This window comes from Artibeus jamaicensis, unplaced genomic scaffold, assembly GCF_021234435.1.
Source record: "Artibeus jamaicensis isolate MK-2021 breed Jamaican fruit bat unplaced genomic scaffold, CSHL_Jam_final scaffold_286, whole genome shotgun sequence".
NCBI lineage: Eukaryota > Metazoa > Chordata > Mammalia > Chiroptera > Phyllostomidae > Artibeus > Artibeus jamaicensis.
In genome coordinates this window covers 3,196,865-3,221,088 of record NW_026522034.1, presented here as the reverse complement: position 1 = coordinate 3,221,088, position 24,224 = coordinate 3,196,865, and the positions used below count along the sequence as shown (strand labels likewise).

Below are 24,224 nucleotides of genomic sequence, written 5' to 3'. Positions count from 1 at the left end.
TTCATCTGCAGATGCTGAAGCCACAGCGGGCCCAACGAATGAACTAGAGACTTGCAGACGAGGTCACGGGGAATCCTTTCAGGGGCTTGGATAGCATCCTAGAGAGCACCCACGTGAGGAGCGAGAAGGGTGGGGGCAAGGGGGAGCGATTCAAAGAGGTCCCTCCCCACAACACCAGCAGCTCTGAAAGTACAATTACTGGGACAAGAAAGTACCATGGAAGAAGCCAGTTGTCATCTCGGGCAGGGGTTCGCCCCCAGGGCCGAAGGGACTGGCCTGTCACAGGCCAGCCAGCGAGCAGCATCTTGACTGACCCCTCACACGGAGACAGAGGGCCTCTGCTCTACTCCCTATAGGTCACCCTCATCCTCCCAAAACCAGCACACGTTAGAACCAGTGTTGTCTGAAAATGTCTTTTTATTTAAGCACAAAATTGAAACACAACATATACATTTGTACATGGAGAAAAAAATACTAGGAAGGAATTTACAAAACCTTGGTCACTGTCATTAAATGCTCATTCAGCGGCTCTGGAGTGGAGTTGGAGGGCAGCCTCCAGGTTGGCCAGCTTTTTGAGAAGTCCCCAGTCCACAAACCCAATCCTACAGCCTCTGGAGGATATGGTAGAGGTGTTAACTGTGGACTCCTAGGTGCCCATCACAGTGACTCACGCCCTAGGGAATCCCCAGGATCAGTGGAAGGTGACCTAGACTCTACTCCTACTCAAGGAATGGGAGAACACTGGAGGATGAGTCTGAGCTGATTCCCCCACCCCTTCCTGAGAGTCACACAAACTAGATACTGCTGATGTAGGGGGCAGAGTGGGCAGAATCAGAGGCCAAGGCAGAGCACAGCTGTCCCCTAGAAAAGGAAATCAAAGTAAGCAGGGACACAACCCACACCAGGACAGTTGGACCCCTCAACCGTAGAAGACTGCTAAATAAAGGCTGGGCAGGACGATTTGGGGTTGCTCTCTGTCCCTCCCATCCCCAAATCCCAACCAACCCCAATGTGCATTCAGTAAGTCTAAAAAGGGAAGGGCTCACAGAGAGCCCCAGATGGCACAGGATGCTGCCCAAGCAGGAAAGTGCAGGGGCGAAAAGGCCTAGGAATCTGTGAGAAATATGAGGCAGGGAAAAGGCCGAGGAAAGCAGGCCAGAGACCTGTCCAGAGGGATCTCGGGAGCTGCCCGTCAGCCCAGATCACAGCTCATCTAAAGGGGAGCCCTTGAGCCCTGGCCAGTGTGGCTCAGTTGGTTAGTGTCATCCCATAAAACAAAAGGGGTCTTGGGTTTGATTCCCGGTCAGGGCACATGCCTAGGTTACAGGTCCAGTCCCTGGTAGGGGCACGTGCAAGAGGCAACCAAGTGATGTTTCTCTCTCACATCAACGTTCCTTTCCCTCACTCTCCTCCTTTCTCCCCCTCTCTCTAAAATCAAGAAGCATGTCCTCTGGTGAGGATTAAAAAATAACATTTTTTTGAAAAGGGGAGCCCTGGAGAGGTCCAGGGACCTCTAGCAGGAAGGGAGGGCAGGACTGTGGAAGCCACAAGTTGTGTGTGTGGATTCAGATTCAGGCCAGGCTGCTGGGGGAGGGGTGGCAGCTCAGGCCCTGGCAGAACAACTCCAGCTGGCGTGGGCCCATGTTGGCCAGTGATCCCGTGTGTGCACACGTGTGTGCATGCACATGTAGGGGGAACTTCAGTCCCAGTGCTTCCAAAGAGACAAAAGAAACCTACTGAACCACCACCAGAGAAGAAAAGACAGTTTTGATTTTTTTCTTTTCTCTTGTGTAAAAAAGTTCCTGTCCCTCCCTCCCTTTCCCTTAGGTGGAAGGGAGACCTGGTTGATGAGGAAGGGGGTAAGAGCCATGGCAAGACCCTCCCTGGGTCTGTGCTGGGCATAAGCACTGTTTAAGGCACCCACGGAAAGTGCAGTTCAGAAGGCAGGCAAGAGAAAAGGCAGGGCAGAGGGAGGAGAGTCAGGAGAACTAATTCCCCTGGAAGGCTCCTCGAGCAGCAGATGAGGCAGCGCTTCGGAAGGTCCTGTTGCTGAAGATGCCCTGGGAAAATTCCTCTTGGGCCTGCTGGAAGCTGGCCCCCGTCCGGCGGTACAGGGAGTGAACCTGGGGGAAAATGCTGTGGTGAGAGAGGCCCACCCTGCGGGCCCACAGGGAAGCCAAGCCTGTCTGACCTCCCTCCTAGAGCCTTGGAGAAAGCCACTGGGCCTTTGGGGATCCAAGAGGCCCAACTGCTGTGGTGAACACCCCCAAGGTGAAAGCAGGAGAGAGGTGCCTGCTTTCTGGGGTCTGCTGTTGGCCCGGCACCCACCACTCACCCGCTTCAGGAGGAAGAGTGCGAGCACCGCACAGAGGGTGAAGAAGCCAGCCACCACCATCATGATGATCGACACAGCCAAGTCCTGCTTCAGTGTCGACAGGGCTGCGATCCAACCACTACGAAGGGAGGAGAAAGCCAGAGAGTGTATAGTGGGAGTGGGTCCCAGAGCTCCCCGTGAGGCGCTCGTCTCCAAGTGGCTGCTGTGTGCTGCCCACCACCTAGGCCAATGGAGTCTCTGGGCCACGTGAGGCCTGGAAGGGATGTGGCTGCTGCCCTCAGTCAGGAGAGGGGGTTGGGAAGACATGGAAAGCCTGGCTCCTCACTCCTGGGCCCACCCTCTCGAAAGAACTACTGGCCAACCCACCGCATTCATCCTGTCGCCTCAGCCCCTCCCACTGGGGACCAGGCAGTCATGTCTCCTTCCTGCACCCAGCTTCTTCATCTATAAAAGGAGATATCCTCACACTTCCTGCGTTAAAAACTTACTACAAAGTTAGTTATCAAAATAGTGTGGTTCTGGCATGAGGACAGACATATAGATTGATGGAACAGAGTAAAAGTCCAGAAACAAACCCACACATCTATCGTTCACTGGTTTTCACAAGGATGCCAAGAGCACTGAATGGGGAAAGGATGGTCTCTTCAACAAATGGTGATGGGAGAGCTGGATGTCCACATGCAACACAATTAGGTTAGACCTTTACTTCAACCATACACAAAAATTAATTCAAAATAGATAATGACCTAATAATAAACAATAAACCTCTTAGAAGAAAACAGAGGCAGCTCTTCATGACCTTGGACTGTCGATGGTTCTTCTTAAATATGATACCCAAAGCACAACAAAAGAAAAAGATAAATTGGACCCCATCAAAATTAAAAACCTGAGCCCTGGCTGGTGTGGTTCAGTGGACTGAGAATTGGCCTGCAAACTGAAAGGTTGCTGGTTCAATTCCCAGTCAGAGCACATGCCTGGGTTGTTGGCCAGGTTCCAATTGGGGGCATGTGAGAGGTGAACAGTCAATGTTTCCCTCCCTCTCCTTTTCCCTCCTTCCCCTCTCTTTAAGAATAAATAAATAAAATCTATTAAAAAATAAAGGCTCTAGTACATCAAAGGGCACTACCAAGAATGAAAAATCAAAATAGAAAAAGTCATGAATTACATATGTGATAAGAAGCCAGTATCCAAAATACATAAAGAACTAAACAACAAAAAGACCATCCAATTAGCAAAGGACTTAAATAGACATTTCTCCAAATGAGATACACAAATGGGCAACAAATACATAAGGATGACCAATCAGGAAATGCCAGTCAAAAACCACAATGAGGTATCACACCTCTAGGTTGGCTATAATAGAAAAGGAAAACAGTGGAAAATAACAAATGTTAGCAAGGATGTGGAGGACTGGAACTCTCATACACTGCTGTTGGGAATGGAAAATGGCCACTGTGGGAAACGATTTGGCAATTCCTCAATAAATTACACATAGAATTACCATGTGACCCAGCAATTCCACTGGAGACACAAACCTCAAAGAATCGAAAACAGGTACTCAAAAACACGTGCAGAAATGTTTGTAACAGCACTACTCACAACTGCAAAAAGGTGGAAACAATCCAAATCCCCATTGACAGCCCTGGCTGGTGTGGTTCAGTGGACTGAGCACCAGCCTGCAAACCTAAAGGTCGCTGGTTTGATTCCTAGTAGGGGCACATACCTGGGATGTGGGCCAGGTCCCCAGTGGAGGGTATGAGAGGCAACCACACATTAATGCTTCTCTCCCTCCCTTCCCCTCTCTCTAAAAATAAATAAAATCTTTTTAAAAAGATTTTGTTTATTTATTTTTAGAGAGAGGGGAAGGGAAGGAGAGAAGTAGAGAAATATCATTGTATGGTTGCCTCCTGTGCATCCCCTGCTGGGAACTGGCCTGCAACCCAGGCATGTGCCCTGACTGGGAATCGAACTGCAATCCTTTGGTTCGCAGGCCCGCGCTCAATCCATTGAGCTACACCAGCCAGGGCTCTAAATAAATAAAATCTTTAAAAAAACAAAACAAAAAATAAATCCCCGTCGACAGTAAGTGGATGAAAAAGATACAATAGAGTCAAACAATGGAACACCACTCAGTTCCAAAAGGAATGATGTACTGATCCACGTTAAAACCTGAACCTTGAAAACATCATGCTTAGTTAAAGAAGCCAGACAAATCCAGTGGGACAGAAAGCAGTTTAATGGTTGCCAGGGGCTCAGGGGAGGAAGGTATAAGGAGTGACTCCTTACTTAATACGAGTTTCCATTTGGGGTGATAAAAATGTCCTGGAATTTGCCCTGAGCAGTGTGGTTCAGCTGGTTGGGCATCATCTTGCAAAGCAAAAGGTCTCTAGTTCTGTTCCCAGTCAGGGCACATGCCTGGGTTGTGGGTCGGTCCCCAGTCAGAGTGTGTACAAGAGGCAACTGATTGATGTTTCTCTCCCTCCCTTTCTCTTTTTCGCTCAAAATAAATAAATAAAATATTTTTTTAAAAAAATCCTGGAACTAGATAGTGATTGCACAACACTGAGAATATGCTCAATGCCACTGAACTGTATACTTTAAAATGGTTTAAGCGGTACACAAAATGACATATTTTACTTTATGTGTATTTTACAATCAAAGAGAGTGTTACGAGGTGAGATGAGAAAGGCATTGGGAGACTAGAGGCTGCAGAGCCCATCCGGGTAGGCCGAGGCAGGGCAGCAAGGGGTGAAGCCGGGATCAAAAATCAAGCCTTCTGCCTTCCTGCCCAGGGAGCAAAGAGCACTTATTAATCGTGGCCTTTTTACCAGGATCTCACTTACAGTAATGAGTAATGAAAGTGGGTCGCCCAAGAGAAAAGGGGCCAGATTATAAAGAACAAGATGAGGTGGAAGAGCAGTTGTGGAGGGCAGCGTGCACTTGGCTCTGAGGTAGAGGTGAGCCAGCCCCTCCCCACTGCTCTGGACTTGCCAGCTCCACTGGAGAGATAGGACCAAAATAGTATAGCCCTTCCAGGCTCGGGCTTTTAGCCAAGTGCCAGCCTGACCTTTCTGTAATGTTCCCTGTGCACTGAGACAGAAAGGAAAACATCAGCCATGAGCACGCTCAAAGAGAGCAGCCAGAGGAGCTCATCCAGGAGAGGCTGGAACTCCATCTCCTGAGGTCACAGGGCCTCTGGACAGTCACAGCTCAAGAGCTACAAAGACCAAGGCATCCATCAGCAGATGCCCAAACCCAAGGCCTTGTCTGGCACCTGTGGAAGTAGCACCAGCTTCTCAGAGGGTGTGGCAGAAGAAAATGAAGAGCCTACAATCCAGTGCAGGACACAGCCCAGGTAGCCTAAGGATTCAGGCCAAGTTCACCCGCAGCACCCCAGAAAGTGATAAGCAACACAAGACAGTGAGTGGCTACTGGTGAAGAACTGCAGGTAGATCCCAGCTGGCCCAGTTACCACGCTCTCCGCCACGGCGGAACAGGGGCCGTCTGTAGGGCTCTCAGGGGCTGGCAAACGGGGCGAGAGAGGCTGAGCCAAGCCTCCAAAGCCCAATTCCCACTGCACTGCCCCAGGTCTCACCTGTCCCCCAGGTTAGGGATGCCGATCAACTGGATGACATAGATCCCTATCTGACAAAAAAATACAAAGAAGAACACGAAGAAGCTGAAAGAGTTGTCGGACCTGTGGAAAGAGGAGGAAAACCAGGAGTCACATGAGGGTCTGGAACTCACTCCTCAGCATTCTTCGCATGGTCTGACGCTCCTCCTCACGGGAAGCCAGAGGCAGGACTGGAGAGCAGACAGAGCACCAGAGGACCGGGCTCACTGTCTACAAGGACACACCCCCACTATAAACGAGAAGGGTTTGCTTTTTCACTGCCTTCCAATTTAAGAGGTCAATGCTTGACCCCTTTCTCAAAGAGCAATTAAAGTTGCTTCCCCAAAGGACAGTATAAAGGGCTTACGAGTATTTCACAATAGGAAAGAAAATCTAAGTCAAAGGTATAAACCTTTAATAATAAAACTGTAGGCCTGAGTGGCAGCAAAGGTGTTTGGGGAGCAGAACTAGAGAAAACTGGTGTTTTGAGGACCTCCACTTCCATGTCCTTGAGGGCTAGAATACAGTGCGGGTTCAGGTCCCACCTGCTGAGTGCCAAGTAGCGGTGGGGCAGGTTCAGCCACTGCCCTGCGCCGTCTTCCTGAGGCCTACTGGGCTCCCAGCCCTGAAAGCATCGGCCCTGAGGCACAATTCCAAAACCCTAGGATCCATTCGAGTCCACGGTATCTACCCTAGGTCACCAGGTCAAATACTGGCACTCAGCAATGGCCCACAGTTATTTGGGAGGCAGGGACATAAGTAAGCATGAAAAGAGAAGCCATTCAGAGTGCATCTCAGAGTGTGACTATCATAGAAGCTAGAGAGGCAACTTTCAACCTTTTTCATCTTATGGCACACGTAAACTAATTACTAAAATTCTGTGGCATGCCAAAAAATATATTATTTGTCAATCTGACCAAAAAAATAAGTATAATTTTTACTCATTCACACCAGTTATTGTTCTGTTGGCTGTTGTTACTTTTTTTGACAATTTAAGGAAAAAGAAGTGAGCTCCCCTGACTAAGTAGTCAGGTATTGCATGCTTTAAAAATTCCTGCGGCACACCGGTTGAAAATTGCAGCCCTAGAGCCTTGGAAAAGAGCTAAGAAGTCCCTTCCCTCTTCCCCGTGAGTGACTCCTGCACCAAACAGACTGGGTCATGGAAAAGCAAGTAAGGTTCCCCCTCCCTCTCTGGATCTCTTGTCCCGGTCAAGGGTCAGGGCCCAGGACAGACCTCCGGTACAACTGAGGAAAATGGCTCCTGATACCGGCCAAGTCTGACTGTGGGTGGGACTGGGAAGTGAATTTCCCACAATTCTATTCTGCTTCCACCAGAACGGGGCCTCAGGGGTCATGGCCCTAGACCTGCTACCTGGAATGCCAGCCATACACTTCCCCCTCGCCCTAGCCCCACTCACCTGAAGGCCTTGTAGATGGGTCGGTACCAACAAAGGAAGGCACAGGGGGTGAAGATCACAAACCATAGGATTGAGAGGCCAAAGTCCACTCCCTTGCTGCTGTCAACTAAGAACCAGGCCAGGCAGGCAAGTAGGTTCAGAAACAGGGTCACTGAATGCACTGTGGAGGGGGAAGACAGACATGGGCTGGTGCCAAAGTGGCTGAAGGGTTCCTGGACACGATAAACCACCCCCTGGAGAGGAGATGCTGTCAGGGCAGCTGCAGCAGGAGTCAAGGATCTCCATCTATACACAGGCAGGGCTAGTTCCCATCCTTGCTCTTCCAGGACCTCAAAATCAAGGACCACACCAAGCTCCTAAGAGGTGATAAAACAGCCCAGGTATCTGAGGGGTGGTGGGGAAGAGATGCAGACCCAAGAACTGACCTGTGGGGAACGAAGTCTTTCTCTAAGCAACTCTTCCCTGGCCCTTGATGGCCCACAGGGAAGCAACAGGGAGTCTTTTATCCTTACTCCTAGGAGCCCAGGGGTCTGTAGGGAGGGCAGGCCTTCACCTAAGGAAGACCTTTTAGTGCAATGAGCTCCACAGGAACTCAGAAGCCTCCAGCTCATCCCACCCTCCTAGATGCACAGTCTAGATGGGCTGGTCCTTGAGGGGAGGTTCCCAGGACAGGGGGCAGACGTCAGAGGGCCAATTATGTGTGCAGAAGGTCCCTCACCCCAGCCCGAACAGCACTGAGGAAGGCTGGAGTCTGTGAGGGAGGAGCAGCCAGAACATAGATAGGACTCTCAAGACACAGCCCATTTTTAGCCTTGAGCCCAGAGGGGCAGGAGCTGAACTTACACATCCAAAGGTAGTAGAGCATCTTGCATATGCGCTGGTAGTCGGCAGGGATCTCTGTGGAGAAGTCCTGATAGAAGCAGGGCTTGACAGGGCACCACAAGGGTAGGGGTGGCCAATTGTTCTCTCTCACTGTGTACAAAGAGATGATGAGACAAGGCCCAGATTCAGCAGCAGCACAGTTCATGCACAGTGTGCATGCCGGCCCAGTGTATGGGCCAAACCAGGTCTCCCGGAGGGGCACCAGCAAGCAGGGTCTTCATGGGTATAGAGTGGGAAGGGAAAAGAATGATAGAACATAAACGCACACAAGCTCAGTCCAAAATAATGGACTCCAGATGCATTAAACACAGAGCTAAACCGCTTAAGTGATTTTTTTGAACAGTCTATAACCAAGGAATTGTGGGAGCAGTGCCGGAACTCTACCAAAAAATTTTAGCGCTGGAAAGGAGTGCAGAAATAATCTATACCCAGTGAGATTACACGACAGGTCTCCTGGCTTGCGTCTTACTGCTCTCCCCAGGGCCAGCACTGTTCTCAAGATGATCAAGAGCTCAGCAAAGACTGAAGGCTGCCTCAGGCTGACAAGCAGGCTGAGGGAACCCTCCTGTACTAGGCCGGGTAACCCAGGGGCCCATGCAGCCTTACCATGTAAGTTGGCCACAGAGTTCTGCAACTCCCGCTCCTTGCGTTCCAGCTCAGCTGCTTTCCTGTCCAGTTCTTCCTGCTGCCGGAGCAGGCTTGCCTGGGCCGCAGAGGCCACAGCCTGGAGCGAAAAGGGGAAGTGGGAGGCAGTGAACATGAGAGACAGAGGGACAGTGCTGATCTGACAGGAAGTCACAGGGCCTGTGCCCCACACAGGGAGAGCCAGTTGGGAGTCCCAGAGGCAGTACCCACCCCCAGTGTCTTGGGTACCTGAGACCATCACAGAGAGGCCAGGGTGACCTGTCCCCTTCTGCCCTTACAACACCTCTGCCCCCTTCACCATTACCAGGGCTCTCCTCTCCCCTTCATTCTGAAGCTTGAGATAGGAGAACCACCCCTCATACTGTAGTCCAGGCCAAATCAGTTATACTGACCTTTGGGGTGTCACCAAAGGGCAAAAGGCCCCACAAGAGACTGTCCTATACCCAGAAACCCAGAGACCCAAGCCTCGATTGAAGAGCCTAGAAGGGGTGTGTGTGAAGGGAGACAGAGCAAACCTGCTAGAGTAAGTGGGGAGGAGAGGCACCTGAGGCCACACTGTGTGTACCTGGAGCCTGAGGGATGTATATTCAAGCACCTCACCTGAGGTCCATCTGAGCTGTAACTGGTTATATCCTTGGACAGCCCCTAGGGCTGACCCTGCTCTGCCTGGCTTTCATGGCAAACAGAGTCTAAGCTATGTCCCTTCTCTAGACAGAGGAGGGCCTTTGGGTGAAGCAGCCAGGGGACTCTATGTGAGGCTGAGCAGAGTTGGGCCCAGAGTCCCAGCCCACGCCCTGTCCCTGCTGGGTACTACAGCTGTTGGGGCCCGGTTCCTCCTGAAGGCTACAGTCCTTCACAGGGAGCAAATGCCAAACTGCTCATCTCACAGGACAGTAAGCCAGGCATACGTGTACATACATATGTGTGTTCTCTCTCTCTCCAAGAATGAGCTCTCCAAAGAGCTAAGGCTGCCTTCGGGGGTAAATTTCAGGCACTAGGGGTAGAAGCAGGACCCGAATTGACCCGGGTGAAGGTCTTAGCCTATTCCTCCAAGCCTCTGACTTCAATTAAGCAGGACTGAGGATGACGTCACCCAGCTGAAGAAGAACGTTCCCTCTGCCTCACGGGATTCTAGGGCCATGTGTGGAACCTGGAGTCCCCAGGTTCCGGGGTCCCACGCAGGGGCAGCACTTCCAGAGGAAATCTGTCCAGCTGATGGGAGTAGCCTGAGACCACTAGAGTCTAAAGCCCAGCTTGGGCAGGGCCTAGGCACCTTGCCCTAACTCATGCTCACCTATACTTTGCCTACCTTTGGAAGTTTTCGTATGTAGCTGTCTCTGAGAATACTATCTCCTCCTAGTAGCATCTGCCTCTCTGAGCGCTCGCTCCCTGCCAGGAATCTGGTAGGCAGGAACTTGCTGGCCTGTCTAAGCAGGAGCTGCAACATACAACTCCACTGTGGGTCATGCTCGCCAGGGGCAGTGTGGAGCGTGGGGGACAACAGTGAGGCAAGGGGGTGGAGAGTTGGGCACCACGAAGACAAATTCATAGTATTTGGTAAAGGGACAAAGGTAGGAATACATGAGGTTAGAAATAAAAGGATAGATTCTGGGCCCTGAGTAACAGAGAAACAGCCAAAGGCCCCAGGAGGAGCTGGAATGGCATGACAAGCAATGCTCTTGTCTGAAGATGCCCAGCCTGGTGGGTGGGGCTTATTCTTCGGTGCCGGCAGTGGGGTGTGTGGTGGGGAGAGAGGGTATAGGTGAGCAGACCCTCCACATGCAAGTGACAAACTCCAAAGAGATTATTCTGAGGGCCCTTGAAGGGAAGCGAGGGAAAAAGGCCCTTTGCCCACCCTTCCATCTCAGGACTCAGCTGGGTGAGGTGCTGCCCTTTCTGGCAAGGAGAGGCAGAGGGATCTTCGTCAACAGTACCTGGGGGGTTGGCTGGGCTGGCTCCACTGAGGGCTGGAGAACTGCCGGCTGTGAGGGCCCAGGGAGCTGGGTGACGGGAACTGTTGTTGCAGCATTTGTCTGAGTGGGAGAGTCAAAAGAGTGAGGAGAGTGGGACTCACCGGTCAGCCACGTGGGAGCAAACCCACAGCAGGGTGAGTGATGTGCCCCTAGCTGGGACGAGTACGCCCTTTGGGCCTCCCTCTGTAGCTTCTTGGCCAACAAGCCTCAGGCCCGGGGCACTGTGAGGCCTAACCCAGCATTCCTGGCCTTTTTGGACCCACGGCTCCTGGCGCTGCCCTGCCCTCTTCAGGGAGGAGCCCAGACCATGGACCCCAAGGAGAGATTTGGTGGCTACGTCATCTTACCCCCAACCCCCAAGTTCATGCTGAGACTACCCTTTTGAGGACTGCAGCTTCTCAGAAAACTGTGTCTTGCTAAGGCTCCTTGCTCCAGAGACCCCGGCACTAGCCGGAGGACCTGGGTAGAAAGAAGAGATGCTCACCAACCTCTGAGAAGGGGTTGAATTCAGCCAGGCCACCTTGTGATGCACTGGTCAGCTGGGTCACAGAGGGATCCTGAGAAGGTGAAAAAGAGCCATTAGATGCTGAGGAAAAGAAAGAACCTCGGTAAGGGAGGGCCAGCCGGCAATGCTGGGGTGCCTGGCTGAAGTGAAGCTGCCGACAGCCCTTCCGGAAGAGCCTCTTCTGAAGGCTCCTGTGCCCTGCCACACAGAGCTACAATCCTTTACTTTTCTGGGGAAGGAGGGGTTCAGCCCAGATGACTTCCCAGAGGAGACACAAAGCAAGTTTTATACTTCGAGGCCTGGGAACCGACACTACATGTGTTCTTGTCAGTCAGTATCCTTTATAGATTTGTAACAGTTTGTAGTATTTAACTCCAGGTAGTGGGTTTTTTTCGGCCGGGGTGGTGGTGAATGGGTGGAGAGTTTTCACTTTATAGCCTTTCTGCACTGTTTCTCTTTTCTTTTTTAAATCCTCAACCAAGGACATACTTACTGATTTTTAGGGAGAGGGGAAGGGAGAGAAACATTGATTAGTCACCTCCCATATGCACCCCAACCAGGGATCAAATCCACAACTTAGGCATGTGCCCTGACCAGGAATCGAAACCTGTGACCTTCTGGTTTCCAAACAACATTGCAACCAACTGAGCCACGCTGGCCAGGGCTCTTTACTATTTTATTTTATTATTTATTATTTTCTCCTTTTATTTTTTTAACAGACGGCTTTTGTTCTATAGCCTCTACAAAAGGTTGTAGAACAAAAGCATACTACTGGGTGCCTAATTTGATTAAATCAAGCGTTCTTACTAGGAATAAAAAATATATAAGGGACTCAGAGAAAAAGCCAGGGAAATGTTTCTGGTTGTATTTTTCCCTAGATTCTTCTTTAAAAAAATATTTATTTATTTTTAGAGAGAGGAGAAGGAAGGGTTTGAGAGAGGGACAAACATCATCGTGCGAGAGGAACATCGATCAGTTGCTTCTTGTACAGGCTCCGACCAGGGACTGAACCTACAACCCAGGCGTGTGCCCGGCAACCTTTCACTCTGCAGAACAATGTCCAACCAACTGAGCCACACAGATCAGGGCTTTGTTTCTAGATTCTTGCAAAAAAAAAAAAATTTTCCCAGAACACAGCTTGTCCTAAGTTTTTAGCTTTCCTTTTCCCACCTGATCTCTGCCAAAGCCAACCCTTCTGGCCTAGAGCCCGCACAGGGCCACCCGCCTCCTTCTTCGCCCAAGAAGCCTCCACATTGGCCGGAGGCCAGTCTGTCTTCACCTGCCCCTTACTAAGCAGAGCTCCTTATACACGCCCCCACCCCGTGCACACAGGTAGAGGCTCAGGTCCAGCTCAACAGCAACGCCTATGCTCTGGGAGAAACAGCTGCGAAGGGTAAGAAGACTGTCACTGGATTCTGCCAAGGCCCCTGTTAAAGGCCTCACCTGGGCTTCCCTGTCTCCACCCCTCACTGTCCCTCACTATTTATCCAGATGCTCCCGTCCTTCTGGCCCAGCCTCACCTCCACAGGCTGTATTTTTAAACACAATGTTAACATTAAATAGACCCCCCTCAATTTTCTACATGGAAATGGACCATCACCATGGTGTAGTACTTGTCCTAGGTCTCAAGATGGGAGCTGGCTCCATATTCTAAACATTTATAGAGCTCAGGGTCACACTGAAGGTGTTTTCTAACCTATTCACACAAACAACTCTCCTCTTCCCACCTGAGCCACTGGTTCCCTGAGGACAACACTCTGTCTGAGCTGCCCCAGGAACTAACCCAGAGCTGGGCACACAGCTCCTGTCTCTGGTTGGGCCTCACTCTCACACTTCCACTGGAATCCTCTGCAAAGACTCAGGGTGGCTCTGTCCTTTTTGCTGGATACCATCCCTGCCTGGTGGCTCCTGCAACTTGGACAAAGCAGCAAGGTGAAGTTCAGGAGACCACACGGAGCTGGAGAAACTGGCCTTGAGGTTATTTTTTTTTTTTGCTGAATGACTACCAGATGTCTCTCAGAATTAGTGGGCCTGCTTCCTGCAAGAACGATTCAGGACTCAGTATCTGCTCCCCTTTCACAGTCAGCAGACACCAAGCCGAAGTCACTGAAATCAGATCCACCATCCAAGGAACTGGTTACTCAGGTCTGAGTCACTACAGGACAGAGGACAGAGGGGTGGCTCCGGTTGCAGTTTCAGGTACTGGCATATACAACCGTCAGAGGTACATGTTTACCAGAAGAGGGCTCTTCTGGGGAACTGGAGGCTGACTGCACTATACACACTGATCCCTCTTCCTTTTTCTAAAATCTTAAAGACACCGGGCTCACCATAAACCAAACCTGTCTCCACTAGCAGGCTGTAAACTCTGCAGCCAGGTGTCCAGTTCGTACTTTGGATTCCTAGTGCTTGGTGATGGGCCTGTGGGGAGCAGAAGCTCAGGTAACGTCTAAGAACAAATGCTGCACGCTCTAGGGCTTCTGCTCCCCTAGGAGGCACTGCCCAAATGCTAGGGCTTAGAGGAGGAGGCGCCAGCAACACAGCGGCAGCCTCAGGGCCCAGAAGCACCTTGCTCGGGAAGAAGAGCCTGCCCCGCTCTGGAAGACAGGGATACTTCTCATCTGAGGAGACCTGGGCTCTTTCTGAAGGATGTGAGTGGCTCCAAGAGAAGCTGAAGCCTGCGGACAGACATGGGGGGAGAGGGACTGAGAAAGGGAGCTGACACTTCCTGTCTACTACATGCCAGGCTTACCACACCAGGATGCTACTGTGTGACTGTGCTCACCCCAGAACTGGCCACTGTGTCAAGACACCCGAAAAGAAGGTTCCACCAGCCTTTTCAACCTGGTTCTTTGAGAAAATAAAGCCCCACTACCCTAAGGTATCCACTGTGTGCAATGACTTGACTTCTGTCCTGTGCAGATGGAACTGAACCATCCTGCTTATATTCCATCCTTGAGAGAATGGAGAAAATGGTCACTCCAGTCAGTTTCGGTGACCTGTGGCTCGGCTGAAGGGTCCTGGCTAAGAAAAGCTACACCCCTCCTCCGCACTGCTCCTCACACCCACCCTGAGGCAGGAGTGTTTGTAGTGTGCAGCCGGACAAAGCCTCCACTCAGAGGGCAAGCAGCTCATCTACGTTCTCAGGAGCAGTGAACGAACCCAACCCTGAATCTAAGTCTGTGTGTCTCCAAAGACGTGAGTGGTAAACCTGAGAGGGAAAGGCCCAGGTCCACCTTGTTCAGCAGTGCACCCCAAAGCCTGGTACAGCGCCTGGCAAATGGAAGTGCTCTACTAATGTGTGGTTGAATAAATGAACCCTACTCTGGAAGGACACTGATGAGGGCACCATGAGTGACTGGGACAACTGCTTCTGCTCATTTCTTTATTCCTGGGCCTTTATTCCTTCCTTCCTGGGGAACACCCTTGGTGGGACACATGCAGAGGGTGTTATGACTGCGGACCACACTGACCAGCCTGAATGAGGACTCTCAGCTTCTACTACGAGTCACAGAGAAGAAGTCAACAGCAGCAGTCTTCCTTCCCACTCACCGAACATCGGCTGATTCATAAGGGGGTCAAGCAGTTGTTTAAAAGGATCATGAGAGCTAAGTTTCACCTACAAAGAAGTAACCTAAAATCCCCTCAGTGCCAAAGGCCCCAGACTGGCTAATGTCTCTTCCTAGTAAATTCATAATAAATAAAATGCTCCTGAACTCAGTTTTTTTCATTCACTTAACAGTAACAAATAGTGTGAGGGACACACCAAGGCAAACAAGATAACAGCTCTTAGCCTTCTAGAGCCCACAATATAGTAGCTAAGACATGTACACAAGAACCCAGGGGGCTGCTAATAAGAAGAGAGGAGAAGGGAGGCCCAGGCAGGGCTTTGAGGAAGGCAGGGTTCCAACGGGAGGGGGGAAGGTGAGCAAAGGCCCAGAGAGTAAGTCCCACTAGAGCTCTGGGGCAGGGGAACACTTTCCTGTCACTGGGGTGTGAGGGACCCATGAGAAAAGAGGCAGAGTTAGGCATGAGCTCTGTTGGGAAGAAGCCTTGAAAAAACTGGATCACACTAGTTTGGCAATGTCTTTCTATGAGGTTCACAGGTCCTGCTGCGCACTAGCTCCCTAACACTTTTCCTTGCTTCCCCATCCTATACTCCACCCAAACTCCCAGTGTGGGGTTTACTTGTGGCTCCAAATAAATATTAAATAAATGCCTCATGTGCTAAAAAAACTCAGCCATTCTCTCTGGGAGACATGGAGTCACCAGTACTTGAACAGCTCGGTGAAGTCCTATCTGCTTTGGAGGCTGTGTGTCACAGAACAAGAGAGAACTACCATCCCCAAACAGGCTGGCTGGGGCCCAAGGTTCCCACAGTTAACCTTGGTCCTCTCTGACCCAGAACCTAAGAATCCATCCTAAGAAAATACGACAAAAAACACATAAAAATCTGTATCTGCAGACATTTATTGCACCCGTATTTACAAGAAGAGAAAAAAAGCAGAAAACAATTGAAATACCCAGTGACTGTAAGCACCCGTATGTTTTGGGGCACTTTCCCTCAAAGGCCTCAACAGCCATTAAAAAGCGCAGGTATGAACATAGGGCAGCAGCAATACAGAAAAGGCTTTGTTACATGAATACGTTTCATTCTAAGTACTCAAGAAAAGAGACCGGGGAAAAAGTATCAAAATTACAAGAGTTGCAAAAGACTGGTAGAAATGTGGATGATTTATTTTGTTTTCCAGATTTTCTATAACATGGTTATTATTTTTACTTTAAAACACATATTTTTAAGAAGAGCCTGAGTGCCCACCAAATGAGTCCGAATGGCAAGGGGGGGGGGCTGGAGCAAACGCCACAGTGGTGACACACAGACCACCCAGACAGCACGTCCGAGGGGTCGGGCTGGCCTCGAGGCCCCCACGACGTGACACGGCACCCCTCTCAGCACAGTGCCTTCTCATACTGAGTCGCTCACCACTGCCGTCCACCTCAGTCTGTTGGCTCCCGGGCAAACCGCTCCACATGGAGCACACAGGGCAAGGACACCAAGAAAAGCATTGGTTCCTGCCCTCAGGAAGCAAATAGTACAGAGCATGAGACAAAAGTCAAGGCAAACAGAGACAGTGTACGGACGGTGTTTAACAGGTGAGGGCAGATGCAAGGGGATCAGAAAGGAAGGAGGGACTAAGCTATCTGGGAGAGTCAAGAAAGGCTTCACTGAGGTGGCATCTCAGTTGGACCTTGAGAGATGAAAGAAAGAAATTTAGCAGGCACTAAAGGGGAAGGCAAAACTAAAAACTAGCACATACAAAGACTCCTCAACTTTAATAAACAGCTTGCATGTGTTCAGGGAACAGGAGAAGGTTCTGGGGGCTGTGGAGCGGAGCCTGTGCAGAGAGTAGCCAAGAGTACCAGGAAACCAACCTGAAGAAAGGGTAGGGCCAGAGTGCAGTTTACACTTTACCCTCTGGGCAACGAAGGACAACTAGAGTTTGTGAGCAGGGATCAATTGCTGCGATCGTCTCTGCCAGTAGAGGGGAAAATGCAATGCCAGGGGAAGGATGATGTGAAGACTGGTTGGGACGCAACAGTTCAGTGGGTGATGGTGAGGACTGAACTAAGGTATGACAGCTGGGGACAGAGAAGAGAGGATAGACTCCAATGACCCTTCTCAGGTAGATGCCACAGGCTCAACCACTCTCTGGATTCGTAGGGGTATGGCAATACTACAGGGCAAGCGGGGGTGTGGCAGGGAAAGGAAAGGAAGGAGTCGAGTTGCCAGCTTGGGGAACTGGGGAACGGGGCCACCGGTGGTGAGCAGGGTAAGTGATCATGGAACACGAGGAACAGTGTTTTCAGAAGTGGGTGTGTGGGGCAGGGAAGAGATCTGAGAAGACACTGGGTGAGCCTGGAGATCCACGTGGAATACATCTGGTTGGAATGGTTGACTATGTCCAGGTGAGAGCTGAATACTGGCCTGATACTCAGAAGAAAGGTTAGGCCAAGTGTTCTACATCTGGGACCACTGTTAGGTGAATGCTATTCTGAAACCATGTAAGTGGAAGAAATTACTGAAGGACGGAACTCCAGAGCACCCCTAAATATATGAGACAAATTTCTTGAGACAATGCCCTTGTTCCACAGGAAAGTTCTACCAGGTCCATCTGGTGGTTCTGAGAATTCCCAAAGTTAGAGTCAAGCTGGAGCCTGGCCTCTCCGGGAAGTGGCAAAGCCATCAATGTCTGTGCAGGGAACCTCATGTAACTTTGTTCACACCCAAAGCAAGATCTACCACTGCTTTCTCTTCCCATAAGAGAGAAATGTTTTAAATCTTTGAAAAGCAGCCACGGCACTGAGATTAACTTTTACCTGCAAACAGGCAATATGGGAAAGTGACATGGTGTGTGATTGGAAGAACTCATGAAGACCTAAGTAGAGGTACCCAACCCCGTGGGCTGCATGTGGCTATGAATGCGGCCCAACACAAAATTGTAAATGTACTTAAAACCTTTTCTTTTGCTCATCAGTTTTTGTTTGTGTTTGTGTATTGGCCCAAGACAACTCTTCTTCTTCCAGTGTGGCCCAGAGACACCTAAAAGGCTGGACACCCCTGAAAGGCTTTCTCTGTTCAGCACCACCAGCTGGTCCATTCCTCTCCTTGGAATCAATGCTGGCCGCAGGGCTAAACAGACAGAAACGTTAAGGAGGAAAGCAACACTGATGTTTGCCTGAGTGATCTGCTTGGTAGTGGACTGCTGAAGAATCAAATTAATACAATGCCTACCGTTTTAGCACTCTACCTCCTCATTACCAAACAAGTCTCCAGAAACTGAGACTCTGGAATCAGTCGGAACCAGGACCCACATCCCCAGAGAATACAGAGCAGATGCACTAGCATGAACAGAGGGATTAGGGAGTGCCAGCCTTGTGAAATCGCAACACTTGACTTGCAGTTTCCTGCTTCCTCCTACAAGCTTGGTAAAACTTCTACTGCACTCTTGTGACAACTTTCCTCGCACAACTCTTACTTTGCAAGAAGTTTTCTTTCTTTTATTTAAAATTTATTTATTTATTTTGTGCTGGGCAAATGATTACCCAGCACACACAACCAAAAGGCTACCAGATCCTTACTAAAACTCAACTCCACTATTATACAACAAAACAGTTACCAGAAGACAATGGCAGTGAAAATGGAAATGTTCTTTTATTCAGTTCATCTCAATAGAGATGACTGAATTACATGGAAAAAAAAAAGGTCCCTGCAAAGGTCCTGTCAAGGAGCATTAAGCTACAAGAATTCCCTGATGTTACAAAGAACAAGTGCCCAAAATTTGCCTTGAGAAATTTGCCTCCCGTTGGCTAAGGCACCTTGAGACCAAGTACAGTGTTCTCTCTTTTACTCTCATCCCAGCCCACCCACCCCCCACCCCCGCCAACAGGAAATTTTCTAATAATCCCAATTATAACTATATGCAAGGAAGAGGTCACAAAAGCCCACACCCAAATTGTGGGGCATGGGTGGGTGTGGAGAAGTGGATAAGGAAGTCAATTTAAAGGCGTACTGGGAGTTTCATGGGATATTACTGAAGTCAGTAGAAAAAGGATTCCATGGTTTAATAACTTTGAGAAATGTTGGATCAAATAAAGTTCAGTAAATGTCTTTACTGTAGGATTTCTCAGAGCCTATAATAAGTTAACAAGCCTTATCCATCTTCAAGAAACATGGAATAAGTAGGGATTCCCAAATTTATTTGACCACAGAACCCTGAGCACCTTTAAGGACTGGTATTATTCAGAACACACAGCTTTAAAGTACTGTCTTAAAAAACAATGCCATCTGTATTATTCCAACCCCATACACTGGGGAGAAAATAGCTTAGCTAATTCTAATTTGTTACTTTCAGCCCACCAGTACTCTCATTTTAAGAATGGCGATAGTAGTAATGATGTAACATTGTTTCCTTAGATGGCCTAAATAACTAAATAACCCCAAGGCAGAGCTTCAAAAATCTGTTAAACAGTGCTGTTCTGGGAATGAGCCGGGAGGTTTGGGCCCCTTCCTGCTGCAAATTAGCCAGTTACTCTGGCATGTTACCTCCTCACAGGATTCTTGGTTTTCTCATTCTAAACTGAAGGGGTTAGGATAGATTTCTGAGGATATTCCACCACGGACTCTGAACACTAAGTTTATTTTCATAACCCACCACTGAGTGATGGAAAAAAGGACTGTTCTGCAGGCTGGCTTAGTGTGACAGTTTCTGAGCCTATCACCTCTCTCCTGAGCTCTGTGCCAACACCCTGGGTAAATGAAGCTGGGCTCATACCCAGTCACCCTAAGGCTGCACCCTCCCAATGTTCCAGCCCTGGCAGTCGGAACCTGACACTACCATTACAAGGAGAGGGAGAGCAGCTCCCCAGGAGGAGCTCAGAGGCCTCACTTCCAAAGCTCCTTCTCTCTACAAACTGTGTGCCAGGAGGAAAAACCCAGCCCAGAATAAGGAGAATTGCAGCCAGCCAGCTCTCTTCTTCCTACACGCAATTCCCCACCAGATGTTGCCCTTCACAGGCCGACAGCTGCTTCCTGTCCTGTCACATCCTGGGATTGCCTGATGCAAAAGCTGTCTTGCTTGAATGCAGAAGTTATTCCTACCACAGTTTGCACAATCATTTCTGGGGCCGGAGATGTAGTTTAAGACTTTCAAGCTACTGTTAATACAGGGCTGAACTCAGGCCAACTATCTTGCCCACAGCTAGCATTTGGGACAAGTTCTCTGCATCTTTGGACAGCTAACCACTTCTGTCAGATAGCAGACATTTTATTCCTAATTCTGAAAGGAAAAGAAAAGCAAATGATTACCCAGCACACACAACCAAAAGGCTACCAGATCCTCACTAAAACTCAACTCCACTATTATACAGCAAAACAGTTACCAGAAGACAATGGCAGTGAAAATGGAAATGTTCTTTTATTCAATTCATCTCAATAGAGATGAATGAATTACATGGAAAAAAAAAAAAAAAAAAAAGGTCCCTGCAAAGGTCCTGTCAAGGAGCATTAAGCTACAAGAATTCCCTGATGTTACAAAGAACAAGTGCCCAAAATTTGCCTTGAGAGCTCCCACTGGCTAAGGAACCTTGAGACCAAGAAAGAAGCATAAAATTTCACTCTCCTGACAACACAGAGTAATTCTGTTCTAGTTTCAATAATCTTGGCTTTGACCCTTGAGGAGATTCAAGGTGGGAAAGCTCAGGCTGTGAGTTGCAGGAAAGGACCCCTCCAAGGACATCCCCTCCACGTGCAGGAAATTTGAAGCTGCCAATGACCGAAGTCCAAGCAGGATGAGTTGGTGACATCCTGACAGCAGAAACCCTGGGACTCATAAATCACAAGTCAGCACAAGCTACTTTTGAGCAGAACTGGTTTTGAGCATACATGAAACAAGAGGCAGAGGAGCTTGGGCACTAACAGGAGTCCCAGTCATTCATCATAGAAAAATAATACCCCTGTGCCCTTAGCTCAAAGGCAGAAAGGTTTCGGCTTTAAGTAGGAAAACTTTCTTCCTTCATCATTTGTTCAAAAGGTGAAGCCAGCTTATTGGTCAGCACATCTCAACTACTGTGCCAAGGTATACAGGTCCATCAGGCCAACATTCCTTCTGTTTCAAGACCGTCAGAACCCCCTCATGTCTCCCTCCCTAACCTGGGCCCTCCTATCAAGTCAACCTAGTCCAAAGTAACCCCATGGCCAAAGTGTGGCATTCTTATCAAAGCCGTATTTCAGCTTCTCACCCACTCCCCAGCCTTCCTTTCCTGACAAATCCCAGGGGCCCTCCTATACCTTATACGCTAGTTTGATTGTTAGGGGAGGGAGAACTGGGTTGTCTTCAGATTTCCCCATTTCTTCACCCCGCTATGCTGCTGTCACCCCCTTCCTAACGTGCCTCAAGCCACGACTGCAGGATTGTGGTAGGCACACTTCTCTCTCGGATGAAGTCATGTCTCTCCCTCACGCTGGGGGAATCCCCAGTCGGGTCCAGTTCCCTTCCCCAGCAATACCCGGTCAAAGGGGATCAGTTTGCGGAGTTAGAAGGTCCCCATCTCTTCCCAGGCTACCGAGCCAAGCCCCTTCGGGCCACCTGCTGCTAGTCCCGCCCCCAAGGCACTATAATAGGCCAGCTCTCAGAGCCAGCTTTCCCATTGGGCAGTCAGCCTGTCCCTCCTACGCCACGTCTCCCGGCTCTAGCGAAAGAGGCCTGGGTGGAGGCCTTTGGCACTAGAGAGAACTGTGAGTTGAAAGCTCTACCTGGAAGGGGTTTACGTCCATTGGGTCCGCGAAGGGGTTGGTTTCGAAGGCCGACATAGCGGTCGGGGGCCGACTAGCGAGCTCCGCGAGCGCTTCTGCCTCCGGGCACAGAGACCCAGCGGCTGTCCGGGTAGACCCTCCACTTCCGGGAGCGAGCCGCTGTTCTGGCGCAGGCGCTGAGCTTTTCCCAAGAAGCGTGATCTTGTACGTCACAGAGGTCCGCCACGCCCCCCTCACCACCACTCTAAGGAGTCTCCTTGAGTTCTCTCTTTCATCAGCTCCTTCTTTATACCTGTGCTTCCGGGGGGTCCGGGCGGTATGGATAGACTGGACAAGGGTGTCCAACCTGTGGCTTTCCGCCTGCATGCGGCCCAGGATGGCTATGAATGCGGCCCAGCACAAAAGGATAAATTTACTTAAAACATGATGAGATTTTTTTTGGGGGGGTGATTATTTGTCTCAGTGTATTTTATGTGTGGCCCAAGACAACTCTTCTTCCACTGTGGCTCAGAGATGCCAAAAGGTTGGACACCCCTGATAGCAAGGGAGAGGCAGAGTTGGATCTGGACCCACTGCCTCAAGGTCTGACAATGTCCAAACTTGTGTTGGAAGTTCCCCAAAGAAAACTTTCCCAGTAAACTCCCCAGGGGGGCTGGAAAGTTAACCCCTTCTTTTTTTCTGAAGGGAAGCACCACTGGTACAGGCAGGGGACAGGACTGTGAGCCTACCTCTCTGTGCAGGAGTGTTCCAGTGGTAGGGGCAGAGCAGAGGAGTTCACTGAAGAACTGACCGGGCAGCTGTGCCCAGACTAGCTGAGCTTTGCTTCTTTTAGGCCTTGCCTCATGATTCCCAGACAGGTGTAGGGCCTAAGCTGGGATTTGAACCTCAGTGTCAAGCATTTGTTAAATGAATGAAGGAGTTCAGCAATACAGCCATCAGCCAGGGAAGAGATGGCCGCACTCTCCACAAACTACCTTATTCATTCACCACTCTGGCTTTGTTCATCTCTGCTACCACCAGATCCAGCCACTGCCATTCCTTACCCTGGATTAGTATAGGGCTGCTTGCTAATTGGTCTCTTGTTCATGTTGCAACCAGAGATCTATTTAAAGGGGACAAAATTATTATAGAATTCCGTTTAAATTCCTTCAATTATTTGCCCTGGCTGGTGTGGCTCAGTGAATTGAGCCTGCTAACCAAAGGGTCATGGGTTCTGTTTCCAGTCGGGGCACATGCCTGGGTTGCAACCAGGTTCCCAGTAGGGGGCACATGAGAGGCAACCACATATTGGTGTTTCCCTCTCTTTCTTTCTCCCTCCTTTCTCCTCTCTCTAAAAGTAAATAAATAAAATCTTTTTTTTAAGCCTTCAATTATTTTATAGAAAGGCCCAGGTCCTTTATTTGGCCTCTTGGTTCTGCAGTATGTGCCCCACCTATCTATCCTTCCCACCCCTTCTTGTGCCTACCTCCATGGGTTCCAGCCCTCCTCATGGCTTTTCAGTTCCTCAAGCTTCCCTTGTTCCCTCCCGCCTCAGGGCCTTCACACCTAATATTCCCTTTTCCTGGTGTACTCTTAACCCATGTTCTCATCATCACCTAGTTAACTCCTAGTATCCTTCAAATGCAATCTCAGATTCCCCTTAGGAGTGGCCTCTCTTCACTCTGTAGGCTAGATCAGCTCCCTAACCAACACATAACTTGTTATTACCCTGCACTTTTTCTCTGTAATACCTATTTCAGGTTGTAAGTACACACGTGTATAGCTGGTCATTTACTATGTCTCTCTCCTACTAGATTGTAAGCTCCATAGGAGCAAGAGTAGGGTCTGTTGTGCTCACTATTGTATTTCTGGCACTAATATTACCAATACATTATACACATTTAGTAAATATTATCTCCACTTCTCTTACCTTCCTCTCTCCTGTCTAAATCCCAACTACCCTTTAGGGTCCAGCTCAACTTTCTCCAGGAAATGTCTTCAAGTGGAAGAATGGGAAGGGATCCACGTTTGTGTCCAGTCCCCTTAGAAACTACCTACCTATAACCCCTCACAGCCACCCCTCCAAGGGCAGTGTAAGGAAAGACTTTTTTATGTCTCCTTTATTACTCACAAAGAACACTTCTGTCACCAGACACAGGTTTGGTTTGTTTTTTGCCAAACTAACCAGTTCTCTGACACCAACTGGGTGTCATTCAGTTGAGTTCTGACACTACCTGGAGTTAGCATCAGTTCCCCCAAGTTAATGTCTCACTCCCACAAGATTGCTTCCACTTCAGATGGCAATCACAAGTGTCACACTGTCACCTGCACTATAAATCACAGTTCCTACAATCCCCTCATTAGGTTCAATAATTTGCTAGAATAGCTTTCAGAATGCAGGGAAACACATCAACTGGTTTCGAAATATTTTTTTTTAATTTTATTTATTTTTAGAGAGAGGGGAAGGGAAGGAGAAAGAGATGGAAACATCAATGTGTGGTTGCCTCTCATGCGTCTCCTACTGGGGACCTGGCCCACAACCTAGACATGTACCCTGACTGG

The 24,224-nt window shown here is 49.5% G+C and overlaps 1 protein-coding gene across 2 annotated transcripts; it reads right to left on the bottom strand.

The window, feature by feature from the left end:
* Positions 1-399: 399 nt before the first annotated feature.
* SCAMP2 (secretory carrier membrane protein 2) lies at positions 400-21,842 on the bottom strand. Of its 2 annotated transcripts, XM_037141674.2 has the most exons (9): positions 21,684-21,842; positions 11,355-11,423; positions 10,828-10,926; positions 8,855-8,972; positions 8,210-8,338; positions 7,367-7,526; positions 5,931-6,032; positions 2,336-2,453; positions 400-2,123 (listed from the first exon to the last, which is right to left on the bottom strand). In XM_037141674.2, the coding sequence occupies exons 1-9, from the start codon at positions 21,738-21,740 to the stop codon at positions 1,989-1,991; spliced, it is 987 nt and encodes a 328-aa protein (XP_036997569.2). In that variant the 5' UTR covers positions 21,741-21,842; the 3' UTR covers positions 400-1,988. The 2 variants fall into 2 exon arrangements, with proteins under 2 accessions (XP_036997569.2, XP_036997570.2); XM_037141675.2 differs by lacking the exon at positions 5,931-6,032.
* Positions 21,843-24,224: the final 2,382 nt, after the last annotated feature.

Coding starts and splice junctions, on each gene's coding strand:
- SCAMP2 (XM_037141674.2), bottom strand. CDS start 21,740: ATGTCGGCCTTCGAAACCAACCCCTTCGCGGACCCAATGGACGTAAAC. Junction 8,973..10,827: donor CAGCCCAGCCAACCCCCCAG/GTACTGTTGACG, acceptor TTTTCGCTCCAG/GCTGTGGCCTCTGCGGCCCA. Junction 6,033..7,366: donor CCCATCTACAAGGCCTTCAG/GTGAGTGGGGCT, acceptor CTCTTTCCACAG/GTCCGACAACTCTTTCAGCT.